The following is a 22,523-nucleotide window of genomic DNA, read 5'->3' as shown; positions in this document are numbered from 1 at the left end:
TTGGATTTTCTGACCCATCGTTTTTGCCCCAGTGTGGCCGGCTGTGGTTGTACCCAGAAGACCCCGATACTGCGCTCCGGAAAGGACATTCACAAAAGGGTCGTTGCGTTTTGCGTTTCGTGCGGCTCGGCCCGAGTGGGCTGGGGATTTGGGTTTTGCCGAAGAATTTGACCGATGAGCCTCTACGGTACAGTGGGATACCATACGTGTCGAGGTACGGGACACGGAGTGGCAGCATCAAACAAGGCGAAAAAAAATTAAAAGGGAAAGAAATAGGTTCTCTTTTCCTTCTCGATTCAGACGTCCTCCTGCGCGGAACGGGTTACGCGACACACGAAAGCGTACTCGCGGAAACAATTGTTTCCTAGTGGGAATGAGTTAATCCGTGGAAAACGAATGCTTTCGATTGCGATTGCAGTGTGATGACAGAAATGTGTTTTGGAAGATGAAGGGGCGGGTATTAAGTCTATTTTTTGTTGTGTCTTACTTTTCCCCTCCCCCCGCTGGTACGACGATGATGTGTGCGCACCGGTAAACTGAGTTTGCAAAGCTGTTCACCCAATTGCATACTAATGCGCTTTCGCGCAAGAACGGTATTGTGTTGTTTTTTCGTGCTCGGCAAAATGTATTGTGCGTACGGCTTGAACCGTGCGGACTCAGAGTGGTGATGCAATTGCACTGGGGGAAAAATGGAGATGAGTACAAAACAAGTAAACCTGTTCGGTCGAATGTGACGCGTTGGGTGGAGATTTTCAGACCTTTCGAATGAGAGATTTATTGGAAAGAAAACATGTAAGGCTTGATGCCATACATCTCAATTTTATGTCTGTTTGTACTTCTTTTAGGTTATCTCAGTATAGTGACAACTAGGGTTAGCTTGTTTGATTCGCATTTCTGACAGTAAAGTGATGGTTAAAATATTTTAAAAGAGACAATGGGTACGATGAAAATAAAAGAAAATCTGAATTTTTCGATATCGTATTCCTAAGTCAACTATCTCCAAACAGTTAAGACATATGACAATTTCTTTTGAGGGATTTGTGTTGTGTTTTAAAAGGCTCCCGCTGGATCATTGCAAGTGTAGAAATTCATTTCAACCCTGCACACGGACAGCAACATTTATTGATTATCGATATATCTTCGAGCGTTTTATCAAGCTGGAGCTAAACATGAAAAAAATATGAAAAAACTGTTTCTATTTGACATATGGCTTTCAATACTTATTATGTACCACGCAGCCGGACGTCCAATATGAGGCTTGAACCCATGACGGGCAAGTATCCACGTAAAATTGAACTCTTTCAATGTCCGTTTTAGATATTATTCTACAAAAATGGATAATTTAAGTTCCATCCGTTTAATGCGACGTTGGTCTTTATCGAAACATTGTATGTTTGATTTCTTTTTCATCTTATTTGATACATGGTCTAGGCCAGCCTTAACCGCTAATGAGTTAATTGTTAATTGAGCTATCAATGGCTTAATTGTATTATTCATAGCAGTGTACACTGTCCTCCTTATAGAGCTTGAGTCCACGCATAACTTTATTGAAAGATCTGAAAGTTGCTATTAAGTAAGTGTATACTTTGATTCCATATCGTATCACGTATGCAAAAATGCTTACCAATGTGCATACTGGATATCCACAACACCTGCATATGTGTTTCATAGTTTTCACAATAACAAAAAACCATCAATGTGTCACTTGTACCATTCCTGTAGCGAAAATGGACTTTCATTTTGGACAACAGGTGTATCATACCCATCGGTGACCCACTTTAGCCACTATCGACAGCATACACAACGATAGCCCGGCGTCACCTGCGTCCTATCGTACCACCATGTGCCTCAAACGAATCTGATCTTTGAGATGCATCCCGATGGTCACTAGCCGATCGCAACGAATTCCTTCAGCAGTGGAGCCGGTTTTTTACGTTTCGTTTTCATTCGTTCCAGTTCCGTTTCGTCCAAAAACCGGCACCATCATCATCTCCCGAAACCGGAACACAGTAATGCCGGTTACTATTACCGGTTTCCTCATCACAAGTCCAGCACCTAACTGGATGCCTAGACATAAACACACACACACGCCAAAAAGGGTCAGCATGTATACACGTGGCCAAAGAAAGGAGATAATTTTCCCGAGCTTATTCCGGGCATGGTGCATTGAAGAGAAGAGCAAAAACAAAAAATACCGGCGTTGATTATATGGTTTTGTTTTTGGCACATTCCCTGCCAACACACATGCTGGTGCAATCGCAAAAGCCCGTAGGGCTGGAATGGTGGATTAAAAAAAACAACTGTAGTAGTAGCGAAACGAACCGCTGCCACTGTCAGCTGGCTAGCGGTAGTGGTTGAAACAGTTTTGACACACTTCGGTAAGGTCGGTTTTGCGGTGCATTGTTGCGATGGGAATGGCAGCACTAGTGCAGTTACGAGGAGAAAGGAAATGCCGCGGGTACGTTGCAATACACACTGTACGCTGTTTCATGCCGGGTGCACATTGAAACGCTGACGATATGATATGTACGTATGATGTTTCTTTCGTACGGCATCCGGCTGCTTCCATCATATTCCTGTATAATCCGCTTAAAACACAAATGTCTTTTATTAATATTCATACGCGTAAAACTTGATACGACAAACTTTGCCCGCCCTTTCACTCTCTCACGCTGTCTCAGTCTGTGTGATTAAGATAGTTTCCTTTGCTGTACAGCTGTTTGCCATTGGAATGCTGTTGGAAACTGTTCGCTTCGCGGCACAATGTTCTGCATTTCGTATTTATCTTTCTGCACAACAAAGCGCACCGAAGCAGCATCCATCCTTTGGTGGTATAATTTAGCGCATTGCATAACGCCCACCCGCTCCAACAGCTGACTAAACAGTCGTACCGAGTGCGGGGCAATCCGGCACAACGTGTTCCACTGGATATTGTGCGGGACGTTGTCCTGGCGCGTAGAAAATTAGTGGAAAAGGTGGACCAGATTGCTATGAAATTAATTTCTTAAAATCGCAACTGCCAAACCGGTAGCCCCTAGCCGGCTCGTACCGGTGGGCTCTATTCCCTTTTGCTTGCCTGGCGGGCTCGTGCGAGCGTGCGTACTGCTGAATCGTAGCCTTCGAAGCTATAGAAAATAAGGCTGAAGGTTCGTTCCTTTGGATTTTAGCAGCTTTTTATTCTGCCGTCTCTTGTAGATGTACATCCACCTACCCGGCCCTGGGGGCCGGGGGAGCGTTTGCAGTGGGTGTGTTTGCTTCCTTTCGTACTAAAACGCTTCCGGGGTTGTTTGAATGGTAGATGAAATTTAATTTCCGCTGCACAATAAACTAAACATCTCGTTTTCCAGTCCGTTGCGGAGAATGCGTTTTTGTTCAATCTCAGAATGCGGCACATCTTGGAATGGCTATTAATCTAGTGACTGTGCAAAGAAGATAACGTTGTTTAAGGTTTATTTGAAATCTTATGCAAACAAGTGATTTTTGAGAAAATCTAAAATTGTCAAGGCTACTGTTATTATTATCCTAAAACTTCAAGCACGTTAATGTTTCGAGATTCTTTTACTAAGGTCTGGGATATATTATGCATAAAATATAAGAAACTTATGTTTAGGTAGCTCTTTTCCAGGATTGAAAAGAGCTAAGAAATAGTTCGAGGAATGAAATCATTAGCATCGGTTACAAGATAGCAACAAGAGAAAACCTCACACAATGTGATCAAGTAGAGTTATCGCCTGGAATGATTGGAATTGTATATTAGAACGATTTAAATAAATTTGTAAACATTTTTTGCTTCATCGGTTAGTAATTAAACAATCCAATTCGCTTAATCTTGTCATTTTGGTTCAGCTTCCGCTGTTTGTGTTAGTTTTGGACTGGAAACGCAAAACGCACTGATAAGGGGCTGCCATCCGTTAAACAAGTCAGTACGCAATGAGTTGGGATTTGGAATCGTTTTTTACTGCCAACTTTTAAATATTTTGATAACGCCTACCAGACACACAGATAATCGGTACGGTAACCAGCGGGAGCGTTCTAGAACCAACCATTGATGACGGCGCTGTTTCGTCTCATTTGTCATACCACACAAACAACCCACCGGCCAATCCCGTGACATACTTTGTAATGTGTACAAAGTCACAATAATGGTAAGCTGCAAACCAAAACAATAAATGCAAAACACTCAATTATCTTGCCTGCGTCGAAGCTGCAAGCTGCGATTGCCAAAAGAGTGCCACAGTTTGGCAAACCAGTTGTTGCGCCACGATAAACCTCGTATCCTCGCCACTATCTTCGGAGCAATATTCCAAGTGACATGATTTATTTGTGGTCGAGATTCAACGCTCCAGTCTCGTTTGCAATTCCCCTGTTGTGCATCTTCCTCCTACCGTGCTTGTTCGCATGTCACTCTTTTGCATAATGCTTTAACTCTTTACTCTATACCCCAAAACACAACCTCCAATACTGGGGCGCGTAAATCTTATTGGTCTAGCCCGGTGTGCCCCATCGCCGTGCAGGGAAATTGCATTGTACCGAAAATCGGTGCCAAAAGCACGGGTAAGCAAGTGTTTCGTTTGCTCGCCGAACCGGAATGACAACGTGCTTGGCTAAGGGTTTTGGGCAAAAGAAAATTGATGATATTTATAATGGATCTAGGTGCAGAGACCGCACGGTGGCGGAAGGGTAATGGCAGATCAGTTGCAGTTGCTTGATTTTGCAAAAAAAAACCCACTGCTGGTGTGCGGCTCAGATTCAATTGTACTCACTTGACCCACCGCCCGAGAAGGAAGTTTAGAGTTGTGCATTAAACTGTAAAAGAAACTCTTGTGCTGGTTTTGGTTTTGGGCATAAGGACGTGCTTTTCTAGGACGTTCATACCAGAAACGTATTAACAGTTATGATTTCTTTTTCGGTCACTTCGCAAACGTTGAAAGTGGTCGTCGCAATGGAAGTGCAAGTCGGTCGGAGTGTATTTTTTTGTCTCCAGCCATTTCATTTCCGGCTACAGGAAATCGCACTTTTGGGCCCGCATTTCTTCGTCCGGTATGAGTTATCCTTCCGGCTCACCGTTCGACCGGGAGGTTTGTACTGGGCCGCAGAAACTTGGTGCAGCTTTGCAACCACGCGGAAAACGCTGCTGAAGGGGCATTTTTCCGCGTGAAGTAACAACTGCATGCCCGGAACGTAATCCGATTGTTTTGGCAATCTAACAACATTTTGGCTTTGCTTCTTGGTAGTGGTAGTATTACGGTGCTGCTTCCGTCGGCTGTTGGTATAATGCTCTTGGAATGGGTTATTGTAAGCTTACATGTCCTGTGCATTTTTGACTCTAGTGTCTTGTGTGTGGTTTTTTGTTTGCCAGTTGCAGTGAGTTGAACAATTATTGCAGTGTAACGAAAGTGGTGGAAAAGTGTAGCGACAGAGGACAAGAGACACAGTATGAAACGTGCACTTGTGCTGAAGTTGCCTGCTCTGCAGTTACAACTTTGCTAAGCTTTAAAAGCATTGGAAAGTCGTGTGTACTCAACCGTACTTTTACCCTTGCGACAAGAATAAAAACTTTCGCCCGGCACTCTAACGCCGCGCCGACGAGCAGGGACGTGCTGAAGCACACGAAACATTACGAAATGAGACACAACCACCGGCACCGGATCGTTACTCCCCAAATGTCAGAAACGATCAAACTCCGGTCCCGGAAAGTACAGCCGCCGAGGGAGGTGGTGGCTTGTAGAATGGGAAGGTAAAGTGTACTTGTTCTTGCACAGTTTTCAGCAGCAGTGCCGGGGTAACGAAGTACGGGCTTAATTTAAATACAAATTGTCCAGAAAATAATGAACCAGAACTAGTGCACGTGTCTGGTTCGCACAAGGGTTGTGGAGAGTGGGAAGGGCGTGTCATAATATTATGACATTCTGCAGGCTCTGCACTGAAACTGTTCCCAGTGCTCGTAACGTTTGCCGGCGGGGAGTTTTGTTCACTTTCTTTTGACACCTTTTGGTGTTTATTCGCAGCAGTGCATTTGAACCAGCAGCGATGAGCACAGAAAAAAAGTGTACAGAACCCGCTAGTTAAGGATAATGGTAAACGTATTCTTTTCTTTGGTTCCTGGTACAGGATAAATATAGTGCCGAGCGGCAAGAAGATACACCATATTCCAATCCCGTCCGCCGGAAGTGTGCGCGAGAACGGCTCTTGGAATACATATTTAATTAAATTTTCATTTTCCCATCACCCACCGTGTTGACCCTGCGCCGCCTGTATGACAGCCCTGTGTAGGTGACCGTAGGGAAGAAATGTGACTCTTACTGGTGTGTATCTGCGGTGGTTTTGCGTCGAATGATAAACGAGACGTAAATCAAAGCACTCGCTCAATGCGCAAGAATAACTCGGAAAAGCGTTCTTCGCCCACTTTGCAGCACCGTGAAGCATGTGGTAGCCGAAGGTGCGATGTGATGTTAGCTTTTTTCCCCCAGTAATGCTACCGGGAGTGTTGTTGTGCTTCGGGGCGTGCAGTGGCGGCACGCTACAGTGAAGAAGCGAAAGCTTCAGGCTCTAAGAAGCTGTGCTTGCCCGGGGTACTTCTAACGATGTAATGTGCCGTTGATAGGCAACATCAAAGGGCGGTGCTATGCTAACAGCACTTCTAGCTCCCGGTCAGGACGCTCCGGGCGATGGCAAATTTACCTTCTTTATCTCGTGCTTTTGGGAACGTACAGACGGGAAGTAGGGAGAAAGTTTGTGTGAACCCTGGAGTGGTACGTGTACGTTCTCGAGAGGTAATTGAGGAACCTATGTGGATGAATGCTTGGTGAAGAGTGAAATGTTGTCATAGTGACAGTCATGCTAGAAAAGTGAGATTGTGAGCATGTATTAGTGCAATCATTTGCAGTGGTTTGTTGCGTTGTTGGCAACACTCCATACAGCATCGGTCTGGTTTCGGGGGGTTAATGATTTACGGCAAAATGCATTAGGAGTGGAACAAACAATTCGAATGAATAGAATCATGTTTCTCTTTAAACACCTCTACGAATTGTTCCTTACTTATGTAAAGTGGGAACTTTGTAGCTCTGTTTTGTTTTGATTTATCTATAAAAAACAGTTTTACTCGATATTCGTATATTTTATCAAATATGGTTATAAAGCAAACCAAAACATCTCATAATAACATAGTTGAGTAATAAATAGCAAATAAAAAATCCTTGTTATGGATGATAATAGCATGGTAATTTACTTCTAATTTCAGATTCAGATAAGGAAGAGCAAAAATTATTATGTTTAATTATGCTTTCAAATTATTATGTTTAATTTACAAATAATGGAAATGAATCGGTTAAGTCTCAAGACACGCGCGCTGTTCATGAACGTTGGATTAGACACATGACTGACGAAGGATTGACAGGAGTTAAATTCGTGCCTGAAGCACTGGTGGGTTTAATATGCTCCAGCAATTTTGGGATATTGTTTTTTTTACTTCGTGCGTAACTGTGCATTGTTAATCGTTTGCTCAAACGGAAGACACTATACAGGGGTCTATTATAACATCATTATCATTATTTAAAACATGTCAGAAATTGACAATTGAAATTGATGTATAAAAGATGTATCAGTCGAACAATACAACAAATCTCGTTTTCATTGATCAGATGACATGAAGTATGCAAGTAATCGAACTTTTTTTTCCTATGTGGTTGGTTCTATTCGTTTATCGGTGTTCCAATTATCAAGCGACAATATGAATAATTGACGTCACAATTTGTTTTTTTCGCCCTGCATCTCCCTCTATTATCTAGCCAGCATCGTTTGAAGTAGGTGCTAATATAGCTCAAACCATTCGGCTGCTGTTGTGGTTGCAGTACAAAGCATTATAAAAAAAATCCTTTTTGATTTTGGTTAACCGAGAGGAATATCGAGGCAACAAATCGACCACCGACTGTACTCACCCATCATCCCTCCCGCCAAGTTCGCACTGCAAACAGCTCTTGCTTTGTGGCAGCAGCCCGGTGTGATGTGTAGCACGTGTGGTGCGGTCTGCTATGGCGATGGTCAGCGTGAGGTTAGCGCGTAGTGCGGTGTACCTCAAAAAGCTAAATCGATCTGAATGATTCCACGGACCGGTGGACGCAGCCGTGATGCCAGGCCGAAGCAATGCAACAGCGGCAGCCACGTTCAAAATGATTGGCTTCCGGATGAAAAGGGATCGCTTAGCACGATGAAAGCCTCGATGCGCCGTGGCCGGGGGATTACCACCAGCCAATGAGAACAATGCGCGATGGATTGGTGGAGAGCGAATGGGGCCCCTGTTTGGCGCGTAAGCGGAGCGGGCGGTGGATTATTTTGTTTGCTAAATTAACAGATGTGGTGAGAGATTTCGTGGCACATGTGGATGATGTTTGCGGTATTTGTGAAATCCTAATCTCATGCAAAAGCGACCGTTCGGACGAGGTGCGAGAGTTTCCGGTGCTGTCAGCGCACGAATGGTTGTTTTTTTTCGTTCGTTTTTGTTGGTTTTCAATAGAAATGTTTCCCAAGGGAGGAAAGGAGAGGGCGGGGGATTTTTGAATGGGAAGGATTTTTCCATCCCGCTGTTGACCAGTCAGTTCGCGCTAATTAGCATATGTAGGGACGAGAGTGTGTTTGGTTGGGATGGTAGGGATCAGTGGCTATTGTGTGAATTGCGTTGAAAGAAGCAAACCAATCGAAAGCGGTCGAGTTGGTATGTTTATGTTTTTAGTGAAGATATACATTTACCATGGAATAGATTAGAGGTTCTTTCTGCTCAAATGACCTGTAGTGGTGCGAGTATTTGGATAGCACCAAGGAATGGAACATAATGAAGCATGAAATATGATGACTGTTTCTTTGTTTTTAATGAAGTCAATTACAAATAATGATGAAAGCATCCGGCAAGGACCACGGATTAGCGTGTTGTACGTTTTGCTAGGATTACATGATGTGCAACATAGTGTAAGCAGATTAAGCGAAATTGTGTCAATCGATTTTTCCCTTCCAGTGATCGAACGCTTAACATCAATGCAATGTTCATTTGGTTTGTTGTAGTTTGTGCTCAAAAGGGGGGTTTTATTTGTGTAGCTACTTATAAAGTTTAACCTGTAAAGTTTGAACAAAGTTTACAGGCAAAGTTCATTTCACTAGAAATCGTGCACAACACATCACAGTACAACAAAAACATACCATTGTTTTTGTGAACATTCCATCCTCCGACGTTTACTGATCGAAGAATGTGAAACATGCCGGCTAATGTTTCAAACTGATGACGGGCGGTGTTTTCTTTCCAAGTTCCGTCCCTTCCGAAAAAAACCCGTTTTGATTGGGATTTTGAATGCGATTGAGGTCGGGATGAAGCTTTCGACCCCAAAAGTTGCCAGTCTGTCCGATGTTGATCGTCCGATCCACTCGATCTGTGAGACATCAAAGGGCTTTCGGAACCGGTTACCGGTATGTCGTCTGGAGATGCTACGACAGCGGAAACCGGAACCTGTATCCCTAGATCCGTGGAAGAGAAGAGTTTAGAAATTCCTTCATCACTGCCATTGCCGACCGCATCCTTCGGTATGCTTTTTGCAGCGTGCGTTGTGTACTGTAGAAAACAGCACCCATTCCGTTTTTTTTGATGTTGTTTGGTTGAACGTGTGCACTATAAACGCATTCCGTTGCCTGAAATGTAGACGTCGACGTCGTGTTTGTTTGAAGTTGATGCAAATAGCAAACGTTACTTGCTATCGAACACAACGCCCACAAGAGCCACAGCACGGCATTAGAATCTACAACACAGCAGCGGAGCGGAGGGAATACGGGCCACTGTCTGGGACTAACAATACGGGGCCACGCAAAGCAAACGACGCTGGGCGCGCGGTGTCAAGTAACGGTAAACTGTGCGAGCGAACGAGTGAGTGACGGACCTGAAGGAGACATCTTGGACATTGGAACTCGCATGGTATGATGTGTTCCCATCACCGACGGCGAAGATAGTGTGGCCTTTTTTCTGTCTCCGGTTCTTGCCTTGCCTTTGAGCTTTGGCTGTGTTGACGCGCGAAGGAATGTGATCGTGGCCGGCGTGTGGCACTACTTTATGTATGTGTGAGGTATCGAGTTGGTCTGCTTCAATGTTTCACCATGCAGGGGTTTTCATGGTATCTACTCTACATGGTAACACTTTCTTGACGCTTTCATATAGTAAGTGCATAGCACACTTTTTGGACAATCTCATTGGAAAATGTTATTGGATTTGTCCAAAAATTGGGAAAAATAGTTCAATTCCTATCACATAAAGTGAATTTCCCGTAAAAAGTCTAGAAAATGTCCCTGAAAACCCCTGTAATGACGCATCTGGGCGATACACCTCACAATTTGGGTCATGTATCAAAAATACGAAAAGCATCTGGTAGGATAGGGAGGAAGTCAAGAGAAGACAACATCTTCACCGTGGTATCAAACACATATGTAGGTTAAAGCGAATGCTTGTATTTGTAACGCCGTTGATGTTTTGAGTTGCAATCTGTGTGATCTAGTAGAAAAGGAATAAAAAACAATCACACATGCACACACCGAGACACACACACACACAAAGCTTTTAAACAAGTCACTGAAGTGTGAGAACTACCCTTAAATTTTGTTTGCAATAGCTAGCGCACCCTCTTTTCTATTCGCCACCCACCCACCGACCCACCGACCAATTTCTATTCACACATTCCGGTGCGGGCACCATTCGTTGTGTCACGATTTCACGGGATAGCGCGCACGGAGATGAAAAAGTTTACCACTTTGGCTTAAGTTTCGTGACGGAGTGGTGGCGACTGTGCGGGTGGATGGCGTGCTGAATAAATTCATTTTCGGGCACCCCTCCCCAAAAACCTTACGGCAACAATTTTCACGATTCACGGCTGCCGAAAATGGGTGAAGGGACTGTGCGGGGAGAGGGGGGGGTGAACCTTCGCCGGGTAAGTTGGGCAATCATCCGGCCGCGCGATTTCAGCCACTTTTCGTGTGATAAAATTTGCAACATAGATGGTTTACGTGGCTGGAGGGTGAAGCAAGGGAAGTGTATGTGTATCTGTTTCTGTTTTGTAAGTGTTTGTGTGTGTATGTGTTTATGTGTCTTTTGTAACTTTGAATGTTAAAATTCGTTGGCGTAATAGAATTGTAAGCTAAAACATTTTCAAAGATCTGTTTGAAAGACTAATCTTGTACGAGATAGCAAGAATGGTAAGCTAGGTACAAGGGTAGCGAAAAATGCGAATGTATACAATAGCACAGCTTTTTTTCTTGCCTAGAGTTGTATTCATCTTACAAACAAAAAACGCTTTTTAGTTGAACATCAACGCTTTCACATATCGACGTGGATAACTTCTGCTAAAGCTGGTGCAAAAAAGGCCTCTATAGTATTTCATGAATTTTCAGATTTTAGTGTTTTAAAGTAAGGTTATTCAATATGCATATGAAGTACCAATTGAGGCCTAGTGAATAACAATATTGTCTCATGAACTATAGTTATTGAATGTCAGCACTATGATGACCAATATAGGCAAGCTACCTGGCCATTTTATTAATACTGTCCAACGTTCAGTGGATCTCTTATATTTCATGCTTTGTTTTACATATATGTATCTTACTCCTAGACTTTTCAAGTTGTCAACTTGTTTTTTGGAGAAAACTGCGATTTAGTAAATCTTTCATTTAACAACCATTTCTTTGTTTTATTTACTGAACTTGTTACTGGATTGGTTCATATCATTTCATTACCTTGTTGAATGAACATATGTTATTTTTTAACAACAGGTGATTATTTTACCAAGATCATTTTGCAACATTCTCATCCGATGGATTAGAGATAAGGTCTCCAAAATACGACCCGCGGGATTTCGAGAGCCTTTACTGATAGAAAGCTGAAGAAACTTCATATATGCTTTTCATATTTTTTTATCAAAAAGAAATTCAAACATTCACCCTTAACCAAAACTAAGGTCACTATGGCCCTCAAAAACGTTATTTGCGAAGCAAAATACTACTTCAAATTAAATTTAAATCGAAACGTGACTTGCAAAACGAAGAATAAAATTGGAAACATTTATTCCGATTCCATAAATTATTCTCCTGGTTTAACGATCTTTGTGGAGGGACTCGTAAGGTGTGTAGGATAAGTCCCGCTTAATTGTGGTGCTCTGCTTAATCGTTCAAATTAAATGCAATCGTCATAAAAGACAGGGGCCTGGCTTTAGACGCCGTCAATTTGACCGTGACGCTTGTTCAGCGGTCAATTAGGAAATTGACGGTCATCTTTGGACAGGTACACGGGGCGTTGTTGTCCGGCGCACTTGGCAGAACATGATGGTACATGAAGCCGTTCTGCCCCATCCCCAATACTGACCGACCAGACCGTGGCTAAGTATGACTATTTTACAACGATGGGCAGCATTCAAACACCGACACAAATTTACAATTCGCTTAATTGAATGATAATAGAGCGTACGCGGGGCCACGGATCGTCCGAAGGCGCTTCCAGTACAGACGGTGGGGCGACCGGGGTTTCGGTCGGTGCAATTAGGTTTGGCAAAGGTCCTCCCTCCGCCAGCGCGGTGCGGTGTCTGAGGTCAGGTCATTCCATTAATTGACTCATCCCGGTACATGCCAACCCAAACACGCGGTTGAGTAGCTTCTGTCGAGCTTCCGCACACATAGCCGCACAAATAATGGCCAACAGCTCATAGTCGGGCGAGGAGGAGAAAGGATGGAACCGAGACGCACTAGCGCGGCACACTCTCATCTATCCACTGTCGTTATCTTGCGGCGGTGAGGTAGTACAAGCTAATGAAAAGTAGAGAAATTCGCATCGAGCGGAAGCGAAGGTGCCGAGCAAAAGACAACCAAAATGGCTTTTTTTCGGGTGGAAAAAGTTACCCGCTTCATCAGGACCAAGTCAGAGTTTGTGTCCGTTAATTTTGAGCACAGCGTTTTTGTATGTTTTGTTTTAGCATGTATGCGCTGTTGGTATGGCGCGTTGTTTGGATGCTAAATTCAAGTGCTATGGTACCCTCCCTTGCAGTGGTAAAGACTACGGGTAAAGCGCACACTGGTTAAAGATTGTTTTCGGCAAAAAGAGGGCCAATGAATAAACTATTCGTTCACCATCCATTCGGGCATGGTTACTTTTAGAGATTTTTTGGATAGTTAGTTTTTGGCCTTGCTTTGCTAAAGAGAAACCAGTTACCAGAATTCCACCATTTGGAAGCTGCATCCTTGTCAGTAGCTCTCAACTAAGCAGAAAAGGTACAAACACTCCTCGCCAAAACACTTTACCGTTGGGCAAGTAGAACGGATGCATCCTGTCAGGGTTGGCTGATGATGGCCGGTTGCAAGAGATGTTCGCTTCTTCCTTTTTGCCTCAGCACGGAATACCCAGCGGAACCGGTGGAATGAAGCGGATAGCTTCAAAAAAAAGGGTGATGGTTCATTTAGTATAAATGAGCACTCGGGGATAAGGATTGTGCTTGCACTTTTTTGCGGCAAGGGTAGGAAATTATTCATGTTTCCTGTTTGCAGCACGTACAGGCATCCGATTGCTAGAGCATTAGTGATGGAAGGTGTATTTTGAACATTAGATGGTCGTATGACGTATCCTTTTGCGTGGTAAACGATCCCTGTTTAGTGGAAGGCGAATTTCGGAGCTTAATGAGAGGGTGGGTATTAGAGAGAAGCATAAGTATAAGTGTAGCATGCTCAAGATAATGCTGATGGGCACTTCTACTAGTTTTTCTTATTTGACGGAAATATACACTTCTCAACCGATTGTTTACTTACATCGTATAGTATATTTTTTGAGTATTAAATAACTAGACTACATAGACTACAGGTGGCAATATGGTTAGGATTTAGGACGTCTAGATGGATAAGGCTTTCGATCGAGATGAACAGTTGCTGATAACTTTTCTATACTATGAGATATAGTTAGCTCCGACTGACATACGGAGATTTAGTGCCGTTTAACTAGTTTTACTGACAGTACTTGAACTCTATAACATTTTGCAGTTTGATGCTTTAGTTTGACGTATTTGTTATTTGTTATTTATTGATTAAAATTCAACGAACCGCGAGTGGCTTTCTTGAAGCGAATTCGCTTACATTCATTACATTAAGGTCACGTTTCGGTCATTCTCCGGTATTCCCCACTGATGCTCGAACTAAGAAGACCAGTAGTAGTGTAGTACAGTCGGAATACATATTATATGAACAGACTTTATTTCTTCTAAATTGTAGAATATGTTATAGGCTATGGAAGCTTCATTAATCAGTGCAAATAGTATTTATGGATCAGTACTTTGAGATATTTTTAAAGCCTTGAAAATCTTCATGTAATTTAAAAGTTAAGTTTTGTGAAAAGATTTGATAATTTAATTTTGATCTGTATAAACAAGATAAAAACAATAACCAACGAAACGTGTATAAATTAATGGTAGATAAGGAGTTTATAAATAAGGAGAATGACGTTTTCTTTTCTCGCAGTAAGTGATGAAATCAGTTATGTTTTAGTGTATTTTGGTTACATTATTTATTTTAGAGCTTATTATAGGCATAAGGGGCTATTAAATTTATTTAATTAATTTGTACATATTATGATATATTGAAAATTTAATTATGTTACACTGTATTTATGCTCGGGAGGTGCTTTTCAGTCGCTATCATATATTCGCTACAGTTCGCACTGAAATAAGCTAAATTTTACTAAAATTAGCTTAACAAATTTGTAATGAGCATCGAGAAAAGTTAAAGACTTTTTGTTATGGATATCATGTTATTAAAGTTTCTACATTAACTTCTCAGTTACACATTAATATTGCGTTTTATATGTGGTCTCACGTCTTACAGTGAATTTCTTGTCAAAAATAAGATAACAAAAACAAAACCGAAAACAATAACAACACCCGTGAGCGAAAGCTTTACAAACAAACATTCTGAAACAAGTCAACATGACCATCGTCTGCGACAAAGCTTGCCGTTTTTGTTTGGTCGCCCACCGACACCCACCGACCGAAGCAGCGGGTGCAACACGAACGCTAAACAGGGGATAGAAAGGTAGCTTTTAAAGCATACGGGCATCCTTCGGTGTCACCTTGGTTCGTCGCTGGCGACACAACATCAACCGGGTGGGGAGGGGGCGGGGTTAGTAGCACCGGAACGGCACCCTGCCAGAACCGTGAACGCATAAATATGTAAGAATGTTTGCAATTGTGCAAAATTTCTCGGTCAAATATTTGCCCTTCCCAGCACTGCCTTGCTTTGGCGCTTGCCCAAGCCTCTGGGGCTTCCAAGCCAGGCTTACCAAGTTTTGCGTGTGCTGATTCTAGACACCTTCTGACGTTGGTCGGCAGCGCTAGCGCCCTTCGGCATTGTGGACTTTTTCATTGCAGGTGGCATGGTGGCCTGTGCTGTGCAAGGGCACGACGAACGTCACCTGCTCACGAACTGTGGTGCCCAGCACGCAGGGGAAGCAAAGTTGACGAATATACAGCTACCTTAATTTTCTGCACCACAAGACAAGCCATCGTACGGAGCAATCGTCCCGTCGCTGGAGTAAGCAGATTGAATGTATATGTGTGTCGTACAGATTGTTTTACCTATCACATCTCGAACAAAGGGTAACCATCGGTGTAGCCCAATGTCCGGAACTGCCGAAGCTTATATTGTGTCGTTGTGTGGTTGGTACGAGCGTGTGAGGAAGGAATTTTTTAGGCAAATTTTGGATGAATTTCCCAACAAACCGGTAGCCAAAAAGTCAATGCAAGGGTGTGTGGGAGTGTGTCAAAAATAAATTTAAATATTTGCTTATAGCAAACACACTTCATTTCCTTGACGCCGCTCAGTAAGCTAGTTTTGTGACGGGATAGCTGAAAATCATCATGCTGTCGGCCGATTTGGGGTTGCTGCAAAATGTATAAAAATCACTTTTTAACGTAAATAGATGACATTTCTTCATTGCCCTCGGTCAATAGAATTACCAACTGGGGACGAGGATGGACAAGACCGACCGACCCCTAAAAGGTCATTAGTTGAATGCACCATAAATTAAATGTTTCAGCAACATAATTGAAGTACCATCATCCGTCTGGAATTAGTTCACTCGATCCTTCACCCACACGCCCCTCTCTGTGTGCTCCTTCTCCAGAATGTACAGGAAGTGGTTGCGGTATTGAGGTGAAATAGTTTTGATACTATTTGATTACACCTACACGGATGTGGGGATCCTCCATAGGATGGGGTGTGAAAGGCAAACAAGTGATGACTGTTCTTTTCTCTGTACTGTACTGTGTTCTCCCCCTGGCGAGAAGAGTCGTACGACGACGAGTGGTGCAGCGCTTTGCTGGTAAACATTCGCTACATTCAATGGTCCCCAACCCCTAGAAACGTGTGTGTGTGTGTTTGTTTTGCGAAACTAATATTAAACAAACAGAAGCCACGTCATTGTGCGGTAGTGCGGGGACGTACAGGGCTGAACGAAGAAAGGCTGGGGAGATGCCATGTTCGTAATGATTTGATACAATTTTCCCATCCGTCCGAGAGAGCAGAGAGTTCCACCCACTTCATAGTCCGCTCTACCACACAGTCGATGGTGTCTGTTTCCGTTGCTTTCGAGTGCGAGTCGATGCCTCTTTGCTAAAATAAGCCACATGTATACGGTAACACACGGCGACATAGAGGATTTGTTTCGTGGCTGGCCTACATTGCACTGACTGGGCTGGCTGAATTTCAAGATACCCGCTTACGCTAGATGTGTGTGTGTGTGCGGGCTCGAGGCTTGAAGTGAAGCATTGTGGTAGAAATGAGGGAAATAGATAAAATAAATTAATTCATTTCAAACTGACGAGAACGAATGGTGGAACACAAGTGGACGTAGAATCGGAACAGTAGCAACATATCCGGGAACGGTAAAATATGGAACCAACCAGAAACACATCCGCAAAGCTCTGCTGGTACAGAGAGGACTTTCGAGAAGTATCGTTGGCGTCGAGGAAACTGGAAGAAACCGAAGCGTGCAACACTGAGTGCCTTCGTTTTAATGAAGCGTGTGGGGATGGAATGAGCTCTGGCAAAAACTCGTAAATAAAAACACGATGTGCTAGGAGAAAGAGCAGCAAAGCACAAAAAGTCAAATGCAACATGGTGTGTTTTTGATTGGACATCACTCTTCGACAGGGCTTGGATGAGGTTGGTTTCAGCCGGCAAACAAGTGTGTGAGAAGCAGTTTGTGCAAGTCTCTCACTATATAAGCGACTCATTCGCAGATATCAAACACACACACAACTGACAAAATGAACTGATGCAGAGAGCAGTACCCATTTGTAGGATGTGGGATTGATGAGCGAGCAGGCCAATTTATTAGCGAATGCTAAGTGTTTGCAACCATCAAGGAAAAATCGGTACTGCTAAACAAAACTCCACGCTAGATGTTGCTGAGCGCCTGAAAGTATGCAAAATGAGTTTTAGCCGCATTTTGAAGATTGTGTATGAATAAATTGTCTTAAACGATTTTAATTCAAAAGAAAATTAACAGTACGTGTAGTAACAAGCCTTCATACTTAGAATTAAATAAGATATAACAAGAAAGTTACACTTTCACTTGTTCTTGTAAGTTAATATCTAAAAGCTTTAAAAAATTAAAAATAATTAGATGTAGCATAAATTTAACTATGTCAGAATAAACAACTAAAGTCAGAATAAACCTAATTAATAATTGTAAATAATTGATTAGGAATAACTTTAAGGTTATCTATCACGCTACTGACAAATATCTGAACAATTGTTTAAACTCAAGCTTTATTCACTTTTTGTTGCTCACGAAAACCTCTGTCGCAAGTGAACAAGTAGTAAAGGTACCAAAATTGTTGTTGTTAAAAATCTACTTGTTGCCTGCAACTGCTATTAGTAAAATTTCGATGGCAACATTCCATGATAATCTCCCAAAAATATAGTAAAATTTCTCTTGCAGTACGTACGATTGAGAAATATATGATTGTTCCCTGTCGACGCCATCGAAGATGATGTGTAGAGTTGCATACTTGATGCAAACTAGCTCACATGCAGAGTCCTTCCAACAATGTCACAGGAAGGCTTTTATGTGCAGTCATATGAAATGAGCGAAATTTGAAAGGATAATCGCTTGTACGATTTTTCCCGGTACGAACTGTCTTATCAACAAAGTTTGCTTGCTGACGGGTAAGGCTACAATGTACAGCACAGAACGGTGCTGCTGCTGTCCCGCTTATAAACCTCAATAGTGCGCCCCTACAACAATAGGAGCATTGTCACGGTCGTTAGGCACAGGGGGATTGTGTTCGAGCAGTGGAGTTTAAATTCGTACACCGGTCGAAAATAAACTCGCTCACATCTGCAGCGATGATGACAGTAATAATAATGCATTGTGGCGCTGGTGCCGCGTGGCAGTGTCTGCAGTACGGCAGCCTTCGTCAAACGGTCAAGCGCTCGAATGCTACTGCGCGCGGGGCGGGGGTGTGGCGGAGACATTGAATGTGCGGTATTCGATAAGCATGTTTTCAGTGCCATACGTACCCGTGCGGTTTTGTGGGAAGCCCCGGTCAGCATTGACCAAGCACTGAGATGTTGTCCGTTTCTCGCCAAAATTCGCTCGTCTGCATCCGCATGATACTGCTAATGAAGTTCCGTTGCGGGTGTACTACTGCCAAAAATGTCTTCCGCAGCCTCGGCCCATATTCACCTTTTGCTGCTTACCCCTCCGCGCTGCATGAGACTGATTTTGGGAGAGGAGGGAGTGTCGCAACGAGAAGCTGCTTATCTTGGCGGGATGCTCAGGGGGCACGCAAGGCAAAGATGCGCTAGGACAGGGGTAAAAAGTTCTCTTTGATGTGGGTTCCGTGCTGTGTCGGTATGCCATTCCCGGGCAGATTGCGCTGTACAATGCGGCACTGGGAGGGGGGAGGGGATGGTTGCCGGGTGCGAAGGGTGATGGCAAAAATTTGGCAGCACGAAACGATGGACGCACAAAGGCTGGGATTGTTGGAGCTTTCATAATTTTTCCTTCCGGTTCACCGTGCCCCATGCGCCTCAGTATAGCGTGCTCCACGAGCTCGTGTAGTGGGGTGGGCTCTAGGACACATCATAACAAATTTTCGGAGCTGGCTACAGACAACACAGGGATGGGAAGGGGATTTTAGCTGGCATGTCAGCGGGACTGCCGCAAAGGGACACTTGGAAAATATGCAACAATTTGCCAGCCGCACTTGTTCCCAGCGTGAAGTTGGCGGCCGCCGGAAGTGGAAGTAAGGTGGAGGGGGGAAGGGGGGGGGCAAATAAAACGACAAACGAAGCATCGCGAATCATTGGTGCTAATCGGCACTGGGTGGGTTGGCTGGTCAGCTCGTGGCACAATGTGGCACGGCGCAAAGTTTCGGAGCGACACTTTGTCGTCGTTCTAGTGCTTTTGAATTGAGGGGATTGGTTTGTCGCAAAAGCCAATGGGAGGCAAACAGTTGGCACGACAGCAGCAAGCATTAGCGTTGCGAGCCGGCCGCACATTGATGCGTTCTGTTTGATGGAAGCGAGCAGATTATACAGTGAAAAGCGGCTGGATAGGTCGCAACCGTAATTTGATCTCTCTAGCGATCATCGTTAAATATGCGATGGCGTTTTGGGAGTCGGGTGGGGCAATTTAGTGGAAGCTACAATGAATGTTGATAAAGCGAAAAACTCCCGAAACTACATGCAATTGCGGGCGTTGATAATGTATACTTCAATGTGTCAACAGCAATTGACCCCAGTAGATTATTTCCCTAAAATAATAATTTTGATTAACTCTTCTTATTTCCCATTTTCTTTCTAGCGGACTGAAGATCACTTCCAATTGACCTACATTTGGCTCTTGCCTCACGTTGCAGGAAGTGGCTGTCTGTTGGTTAAAAATAGAAACGCCAGCCTTACCAGTGTGCCATTGGCGTGAACTCTCCCGGCAAGCTTCAGGTGACCAGATGAGCTAACACCACGCTAAGCTAGCTGATCGGAAGCGCTGATAAAGCCAACTGCACTTGAGCAGCAGCAGCAGCGGTGCATCGAGGCGGTGTCATCCCTGCCCCAGACCGGTAAGTGTTTGAATGTGTGAACGCGCCCCGCCCGAACCATTCTAATGCAGTTGAATTATTCCCACTCATCGCGCTCAAGTGCGCAGTGCGTTTAAGGGTTGTTATTGTGCGGTTATCATTCCCGGGGCGTCACGCGGATGCTGCTTATTATGACAGTCCGCTTGCTGATAGTAGGCGCTGAGTGTGTACGTTCGACGCTTGCTTTGCTCACTTGGCTAACCTTTACCGGGGTGATCGGTTTGTGATAGGGCTGGCCGTCAACAGATAGACACCAAGTGAGGGCTTATCGGCTCCGTCGGTGTGGTGTTGTGTGTGTTTCTGGTCTGGTTTTGCGACCACAGCCCGTCAGTGTCTTCCGAGTGACCGGCCGGTGCAGAGACATGCAGGTGGACATTGGGCAGTTCTTTGCCGAGCATGACATCGTGCCGATGCTGGTCGACCGCGCACCGGACGCGTTCGCGAAGGTAGTGTACCGCGGGAAGAAGCTGGTGGACGCGGGCAAGGAACTGTCGCCGGCGGAGGTGCGCGAGGAACCGAAGGTGGAGTGGTACGCGGACCCGACCGCACTCTACACGCTCATCATGACCGATCCGGACTCGCCGAGCCGCATGGAGCCGTGGAACCGTGAGTTTGCCCACTGGCTCGTTGGGAACGTCCCCGGGCGCCACGTCCAGAACGGTGACACGCTGTTCGAGTACATTCCGGTGTTTCCCCGGTCGGGCGTTGGCTTCCATCGGTACATCTTTCTGGTGTTTCGGCAGCAATCGTGGAACGACTACTCGCAGGCACCGCGGGCATCGAGCAAGTACGTCCGAGTGGAGTTGCAGCGATGGGGATTATCCCGCTTTGGTATGGCATTGGATTGAAGCTTGTTTTAACGTTCCTTCCTTCCCCGATCTCGCCTGTTCACAGAAATCGGACGCCACGGATACGGTTCTGTACGCGAGATTTCGCCCGACACTACAGCTTGGGCAGCCCGGTGGCGGGCAATTTCTTCATCGCCCAGTACGATGACTACGTGCCGGTCATACTGTCCCGATACCCCGCGTCGGATGATTACTAACTACGCTTGTTGTGTGAGCGCTTGTGTACCTTGTACCCTTGTAAGGGTGTTCTCGCGCGCGTGTGTGTAGGATCGAAATCAATTACGAAGATCAAACAACAACAACATGGCACTACAGCCGGACCCATACAGTCAACAGTAGCAATTGCATTTTTTATGCTTGTGTGTTGCCGGTGCTTCCATGTGCGTGCAATTGCGAGTGTGTGAGTGTGTGCGTAGACTTGCCGTCCAACATTCCCGCGGGGTTACGATCATTGATCATAAAACTCATTAAAACAAGCTCGTCCATTGTGCAGGGCAGCGTACCAGCTGGGGGACCCCGTTGCATGGGGTTTGCAACGATTCGATTACAGATTTCTGACATCCTGATTGTGATCAGCCGCTTGAATAAAATGAGGCCACCCAAGGCACAGGCACACACACGCATACGCATACACATCCCTGGCAATGACCTTCCAGTGTTGACTGTACGGACATGCAATCGCGCTCTGACAGCGTCGACGGTTCATCGTGTTTACACTAGCCGCGATCTGGCAGGGCGAGCGTTGCAATATTAAAATCGTTAAACCTTTTAAGCCCTTTCTCCTTCCGTCGCTCGAAGCTCGAATAAATATTGACCCGCGTACGCCCTGTGCGTTCGGGTTGCGATTGTTGTGAATGGTGCGCGACAAAACCGAACGGACTGCGTTGCATTGTTTTACGGCGTTGTGAAAGAAAGGTTGGCGGATAGTTGTGAGGTTTTAAATTAACGAAATTTCATGATTAAATATGCACTGCGAGCATAGAACCGGTGGGAGCCTAATTCAACATTGCTGCTATACTTTACGCGCTGCATCCTGCTAGTATGCTGATTGAATTATCTACTAAAAGCGTATGAACCTGTGCTCTCCCTTCTCCGGAATCTCTATATCATTCGCCGAATGCTGCATGCGTGAAGGTTGTGCTTGAGGTTGTGAAAAGGTTAAAAATTTCATTTGATCTCGGTGCCAAAGCCGAGTGTATGATTGCATTTATGGTTGACGCCTGGTGCTCGTGCGGCTGAAGCATGTTTCACTGCCTGCCTTTGGCCTGGCAGGGCGAGTTACGAGAGTGGGCAAGATAAGGGTTAGGTTTGCCTGTGCACCAGCGTGATGGATATGCATAATTTGATTTAGCTACAGTTTGAAACTATGTGGGTCAGCTGCTGTGGGAGTGGTGGTGTACATAGGATGCAGCAAACGAAATGTTAAAAGTCGTATGATATGTTAAAAAGTTCCATCGTTGGACTGCCCACGCGAGAGACTAGAGGGACTAGATCATAGAGATGTAATAATATTATTTAAATGTGAACAGTTTTTGCT

The 22,523-nt window shown here is 44.5% G+C and overlaps 2 protein-coding genes across 9 annotated transcripts in view; both read left to right on the top strand.

Moving 5' to 3' along the window:
* LOC120904216 (cadherin-87A) overlaps nucleotides 1-22,523 on the top strand; it is a 135,257-nt gene that overhangs the window by 8,368 nt on the left and 104,366 nt on the right. For 6 of the 8 annotated variants that reach the window (XR_005739730.1, XM_040314124.1, XM_040314071.1 and 3 more), the window contains exon 3: nucleotides 19,865-20,120. The gene's annotated coding sequence lies outside the window, so the exon portion shown is untranslated. Of the gene's footprint in view, nucleotides 1-19,512; nucleotides 19,768-19,864; nucleotides 20,121-22,523 lie in introns of those variants that run through there. The other 2 variants (XM_040314086.1, XM_040314080.1) reach the window with 2 other exon arrangements.
* Nucleotides 20,320-21,861, top strand: LOC120904262 (protein D2-like). Its single transcript, XM_040314136.1, has 2 exons — nucleotides 20,320-20,925; nucleotides 21,033-21,861. The coding sequence occupies exons 1-2, from the start codon at nucleotides 20,501-20,503 to the stop codon at nucleotides 21,181-21,183; spliced, it is 576 nt and encodes a 191-aa protein (XP_040170070.1). The 5' UTR covers nucleotides 20,320-20,500; the 3' UTR covers nucleotides 21,184-21,861.

Source organism: Anopheles arabiensis, chromosome 2 (assembly GCF_016920715.1).
Source record: "Anopheles arabiensis isolate DONGOLA chromosome 2, AaraD3, whole genome shotgun sequence".
NCBI lineage: Eukaryota > Metazoa > Arthropoda > Insecta > Diptera > Culicidae > Anopheles > Anopheles arabiensis.
This window is presented reverse-complemented; position numbering and strand designations above follow the sequence as displayed.